Genomic DNA, 6,085 nt, shown 5'->3' with positions numbered 1-6,085 from the left:
TTCAGCAAGCTGAATAGAGGTTACCAACAGTTCCCATCTACATCAAATACTAACTGGCTCAATGAACATAATTAATGTACTGCCTAAAGTGAATCTCCTATTGAAGGAATTGCAGGTAAACATTGGTATGGATATGCTTGTATGTGGTTAATTGTATTAGCGTGAGATTAGCAGCGCTAAATAACGCATAACACAAGACTTTCCGCAAACTTTGTGAATCTTAAAACCAACAATAAAAGTGAAAACTAACAAATAGGTATAATAATATAAATTTAGCAAGAAATAAGTTTATAGTTATAAGACATAGTCTAAACCGACAAAAATTGAGACTAGTTAGCACATAACACAGTTTTAGAAGACTGCAGGATTATGCTGCTCACTTCTTAGTTTTCTTTGGCGCCCTGCATAAAATAGATACAGTTAGACGACAAGAAAAGTAGCACAGTGAAAGCTGTAAATAAGGCGTAAGGCTAAAGTGTAATACTCACTGGGCAGGTTGGGGTGTTGTGGCAGGTGGAGCAGTGGGTGCAGGTTGCTTTTCACCAGGACCCTGAACATTTTATGGAGTGTGGAAATGTCAATATTCATTACAAGCAGCATGGTTTTAAATTGTGGAAGCAATATAAAGGATTTTGAGGTCTCCGCAACTGCAATTGCGACCGCAATTTCAACCACATTGACCACATTTTTAAAATTTTGCCACGATATAATGGTTCACAGCGTAACCGTGACAGAAACAGTAAGTTGAAACCATGTTTTTCAGTCCAGTATATCCTCGCATTTAACGACAATGAAAGTAGAAATTCATGATATCTAACATTCTAACACAAGTAAATAGATTCTGAAGACATTATAGAAGTACTCACTTGAGCGAATCGTTCCTCACGCCGAGCAAATTTCCTTTCCCTGCTTGCCTTGTTCTTTGCACGCTTTGCCTCAAACTGGTCAGACAAAGTCTTCTCTCTTGCCTTCTCTGCCTTGCTCTTGTGAATGCTCTCCATCAAGACTCTCTTGTTCTTGAAAACATTACCCTTGACCTTCATGTACATATCATGGTACATGTGTTTGTCAATTTTCTTTGACTCCCTGTACTTTCGAAGCAATCGTCTAAGCACACGCATCCTCCTCATCCAAAGAATTTTGGTAGGAAGTCTTGCCTCCCTTGTACCCTTGCGCTTACCATATCCAGAATGACGTCCCTTCCTCTTAGCTTCCTTCATCCTCCGAGCACGTGAACGGGAGTGAATCTTGGTTGGCTTCCTAATAATAAACCCATCCTTAACCAACTTCCTAATGTTTTGTCCTGCAAATAAAAACCCACCAAAGCTTAGCAGTGCTTCTATTGCAAAAGATTTGCAGCCAATAAATCGAGTATATAACAAGTTAAGGCCAGTTTTCCCTTTCAACATTCCTCAAGCATTGACTTCAAAACTAAAACCAACCCCCCTTGACATTATTCAGGTCTATCCAACGGTAGTTAGAAACTCGGTATCCGGCTCAAAGACCAACTAATTTGGGGAACCAATCCCATCGTCCACTAGAGAGGGCCCATTTAAAGCATAACAAAGCCATGCATGGACTGGCCCAATACAAAGATTGACACCGGGAATATTCAAACTTTAGACCTAGAGACGAGCACACTCTGAGGTCTCAAGCCTACATCAACCAATAATCCGTAAACTATTATGAAGTGCAAGTGAGCAATCCATTTACACACGTTCCTTAATTATTATTTTAGTCAGTGTTGACTGCATGGAATCCAGGTCCGCTATAACATAGCAAAATTTAAAGAAATTACTATTGTTCTGATATACAATTTAGTAAAAATGTTGGCATTTTGTCGCTACCGACATGGTATCACTGTAGCATAGCTGAATTTGAACAAACCACAATTTATCACTATCAGCAATTGACAACATTGTTTTCTCGCATAGCATAAAACATTCAGTTAGTTAGTTAGTAACTAATAACTATCGAATCAGCTTATATATAAGTCGATATAAAGTGAAATAAAAAAACTAGAAATGAAATTTAAAAACAAAAAATAAAAGGTACAAATTGAGTATTGAAATGGTGTAAGGGCAAAAAAGTAATATAAGAGAAAAAGGTACGAACTGGAATTGGCCATGGAGATTTCATTGACTTCATTGGGATCAAGCCAAACCTTTCCTCTACCGCATTTCAACACGCTAGCTGATAGCCTCTTCTGCAGTTTCAGCGAAACCATTTTTGCGAACTCAGAGAAGAGAAGAGAACCCTAATTCTTTTATTTCAATCTATATATAATACTAATCAAAGGGTTAATAGGTAAATTTCATCAAAATAGCCACAAATTTTACAATTTTTTTCGTAGGTAAATTTCGTAACAAAAAAATAATATGCACTTAAAATAATTTTATATTGTCAACCAATATTTTTCTCGCAATCTTGTTATGTATCAACACATCGACTTTCTCTGATTTTCTCTCTATAAGTCTGCAACTCATGAGCCACCCTAGTTTTCTTTTCCCATTTTGTTTTGGCTTTTACCACAAATTTAATTTAGTTCAGGATCAGTTTTGACATTAAGTGATTTCAGCCTCCGATCACATAAAAATGTATCTTATCATAATTTAAAATAAAATAAAATAAAAAAACTCTATAATACTATATGATATGATATGATAGCTAGTGAATTAAATCCTACAAACTTAACCATACCATAGCTATATACCAACTAATTAACCCGCCAAAAGCCGTTACAAAACCTCAACATAATCATCTTTTCAGAAATCACTTATTTATATACAAACGTTCCCTCACATTTTTTCATTCATCTTTACCACTCACACTCACTGAAAAATCAAAACTTCAGAGAAAAAAAGAAAAAAAGAAAAAAACACAATCACAGAGAAAAAAAAATCAGAAAAATGGATCATGTTCATATTCAGAATCAGAATCAAGAAGAACACAATTTGATGTCAAATTCATCAACCACTCACAAAAACAAACAACAAAAATCAATTATCATTCCATCATCATCATCTTCATCATTGCTTGCTCAACAAGAAAACGACGATTTCTTCTCCATGCTGAATCTCAACAGCCCTTCTTCCACCTTAGCCCGCCATCAGCGTCGCAGAAACTCTGCCAAGCGCCGTGCACTTTCGTCATCTTCCTCCTCCGAACAACGTAGCGCCAAGAAACATTCTTCTGTCCAAGATAATGGCTTCTCTGCCATTTCACTTCCTGTCAGTCTATGTGGTAATGCTCATGTTCTTCGTCGGTGTGTCTCTGATCTGTGTCAGTCTTCGGAGAAATCAATGCCGATGATGACGGCTAAAGAATCTGGTTTGCCACCTTTGCCGCCGAAATTACCGAGATGTATGTCTGCTGATGTTAAATCAGTTTCTCATTCTTTGAACACTGAGGACAATACACCTGATTCAAAGGTAAAAAATTGATCTTTTTATAATTTGGGATCATGGGTTTTATTTGTTTTGTATTTTTTCTTGTTAAAAATTTGATCTTTTTTGGAAATGGAATCAAGGGTTTTCATTCTTTTGTTTATTCCTTTGTAAAAATTTGATCTTTTTTGGATTTGGAATAATGGGTTTCTCTGGTTTTTTATGTGATTATAGAAGCTAAAAAGGATGAAGGATCGTTTGAGAGAAATGAAACAATGGTGGGATGATGTGATGAAAGAAGAGGAGGAGGAAGAAGGTATACAAGAAGAACAACAAGAACAAGAAGAAAAAGTGCAATCTCCTGTTGCTGAAGATGACAAAGACAAATCTCAGGTATATGTTTTGATCTTGGATTGTCATAATTGGCTTTCTATTGTTGTTATCTTCAATGCATCTTCATAATGAATTTCTGTTTTGATCATAGTTGGTGGTGTGATTCTTCATATGTTCTTCATAATGAATTTATGTTTTTACCATGTAGCTGTCATGTTTGATTCAATTGAGAATTACTATGTACTAATGTCCATATTTCAACCAAAGAAGACATAATGAATTGTTGCTCTAATCACAGTTGTAGTTGTGATTCTTGATACTGTAGAAAATTATAAATAAGTGTGACTAATGCACTTACAATTGCAGTTGAGGCTCTTAGACTAATTGCTGTTTCATTTTTTTTGTAGGATGAATTTGGAGAAGATATTGAAGAGGCTGTGAGTGTAGAGTGGGCTGAAAAATGTTTAAGTCTTACTTTCAAGTGTCCATGTGGCAAGGGCAATGAGGTTTTAATTTCTGAAAACAAATGTTACTATAAGCTGGTGTAGAGGAATTACTATGTTTGATTCCTTTTAATTTGAGAATCACTTATGTTATAGTCTTTTTTTCTGTTTTCAGATGTACAACACTTGGTTGTATGTAACAAGAATCAATGTATAATTGTATATCACTTACATTTGTTTTGTAAAAATTGTTATGTAGTATCTCAACTTTCTTTCAAGGAAATGAATGAATTTCTATTTTGTAAATAAGCTGTTAATTGTACTACTTTCATCTATTTCTTATCGTTAGCATCTGGAGTTTTTTTTATCGGTATAATGAAAAAAATGGAATCCTCTAGGGAAGTGAATCCCTCATTGCATCAGTAGCTAGTAGAGGGAGAAGGCCTGCAGAAGATTGGTCCACAATTTTCAAGCTAGAGCCTTAAGCAGCACCCGATTTGGCAAAGATAGTTCGCATTAAAATTACCTTCTATAAGAGTGTCGCTAATTTTGGCAGTGCACTGCAGAAGGAGCAAGTCTTTAATATTTTGAATTATAGCAGCATATCTATGAAATGATATGATGGGTTTGTTGGTTAAGGCGATCCGATTGTATAGCCAATTTAAGGCAAAATAAATGGCTTATAATTGGAGGGTATGTTTAGAGTCAGAAATACCAATATAGCCGATAAAACCTAGTTTCCCAACTCCACTATCATTCCTTATGAGGCCACCAAATCAATCTCTTCCCAGATTGCGAAAGCTACTTCCATCAATATTGAAAACATCCACAAGTTCATTAGAGGGGTGCCAAGAAATCAAAGTATAGTGATCAATTTGTGGACAGGTATTAAGGCCAACAGGTCTGGAATTTTCAACTAAAGATGTGTCCTATATATTCCTGTAATAACAGATAACCCTTTTTTGTTACTCTGATGCTCATTTTCTTTCTTACCGATAGACTAAATATGCATATGCGCTTGTTTCAATATCTGATACCAAGTGTTTAGAAGGAGTGTCGTGATTCTGTTCATCCCAGCAAGCCATGGCCCTTTGATTAGATTAAAAGAGGCAGAATCAACTCGATGAATTTCTATCATGTACTACATGCTGCTCGATCCGCCATTGGTAACCATCTTTAGCAGTGTAATTAGCTTTCAACTTCCTTCACCGAATGAAAGCATCAGGAACCTTGTTATTTAAGTAAAATGAAATTTTTGAGATGCCATTGCATCAAATTAGGTGGGACGACAAGAGTATATAAACTTGCAAAATTTCATTTACCATCTTTGTTAAGATCCTGAATTTGGAGTTGAGTATCTTTGTTAAAATTGAGGAAGCTAAAGCCAATCTGCCAGCCTTGTCCAAAACTGAGGAATTCCAAAATTTGGATATTAGCCATAGCTCTATCCAACTTTTTTCCAATGGACCTTTGATCTCTACAATTTCTACGCCGAGTGAGCTTCCCTCCCTCAGCATGCATATCCAAGAGGCAAGAGCTTGCACGAGTCCATGATATTGATTAAGTCTGCAGGTTAGCAATGAAATCTCTTTAAAATTGTAATATAGTTGTTTTGCAAGGTATGCGTTCACATCGCAATTTTGTTCATAGTTGTAAGCTAATATCCTAAAACTCTCACACACACAATTGTAAAATTTTGAGTTCGAATTCATATGAAGTAAGATTTCCTTTAAATAGAATAACCCGTAGAGCTTAAACCTATGCAGTAACCATGTAACCATATTCCTCTTTTAACTTTGGGAGAAGTGTATTCATGTGACAAGGCAATGCCTTTAAATTATCGCACTTGGAGATATACGATGATAGTTGGGCGCAGACAATCCTTCTCTTTGGAATGGTACAAAATTTGGGCATTTGGAAATT

General features: G+C 35.8%; 2 protein-coding genes across 2 annotated transcripts; one reads left to right on the top strand and one right to left on the bottom strand.

The window, feature by feature from the left end:
• Positions 1-253: 253 nt before the first annotated feature.
• On the bottom strand, positions 254-2,262 carry LOC123890717 (60S ribosomal protein L19-3-like). Its single transcript, XM_045940374.1, has 4 exons — positions 2,116-2,262; positions 867-1,303; positions 489-550; positions 254-401 (listed from the first exon to the last, which is right to left on the bottom strand). Exons 1-4 carry the CDS (start codon positions 2,225-2,227, stop codon positions 377-379), a joined length of 636 nt encoding a protein of 211 aa, XP_045796330.1. The 5' UTR covers positions 2,228-2,262; the 3' UTR covers positions 254-376.
• Positions 2,263-3,068: 806 nt separating this feature from the next.
• On the top strand, positions 3,069-4,267 carry LOC123892162. Its single transcript, XM_045941985.1, has 3 exons — positions 3,069-3,431; positions 3,621-3,779; positions 4,127-4,267. Exons 1-3 carry the CDS (start codon positions 3,069-3,071, stop codon positions 4,265-4,267), a joined length of 663 nt encoding a protein of 220 aa, XP_045797941.1.
• The last annotated feature ends 1,818 nt before the right edge of the window (positions 4,268-6,085 follow it).

Source organism: Trifolium pratense, linkage group LG6 (assembly GCF_020283565.1).
Source record: "Trifolium pratense cultivar HEN17-A07 linkage group LG6, ARS_RC_1.1, whole genome shotgun sequence".
In the NCBI taxonomy this organism is placed as follows: Eukaryota; Viridiplantae; Streptophyta; class Magnoliopsida; order Fabales; family Fabaceae; genus Trifolium; species Trifolium pratense.
Note: the sequence above shows the minus strand (reverse complement) of the source record. Positions and strands in the feature narration are given on the sequence as shown.

Coding starts and splice junctions, on each gene's coding strand:
- LOC123890717 (XM_045940374.1), bottom strand. CDS start 2,227: ATGGTTTCGCTGAAACTGCAGAAGAGGCTATCAGCTAGCGTGTTGAAA. Junction 1,304..2,115: donor AATCTCCATGGCCAATTCCA/GTTCGTACCTTT, acceptor TTTTATTTGCAG/GACAAAACATTAGGAAGTTG. Junction 551..866: donor GTGAGGAACGATTCGCTCAA/GTGAGTACTTCT, acceptor TAAAATGTTCAG/GGTCCTGGTGAAAAGCAACC.
- LOC123892162 (XM_045941985.1), top strand. CDS start 3,069: ATGCTGAATCTCAACAGCCCTTCTTCCACCTTAGCCCGCCATCAGCGT. Junction 3,432..3,620: donor ACAATACACCTGATTCAAAG/GTAAAAAATTGA, acceptor ATGTGATTATAG/AAGCTAAAAAGGATGAAGGA. Junction 3,780..4,126: donor ATGACAAAGACAAATCTCAG/GTATATGTTTTG, acceptor TTTTTTTTGTAG/GATGAATTTGGAGAAGATAT.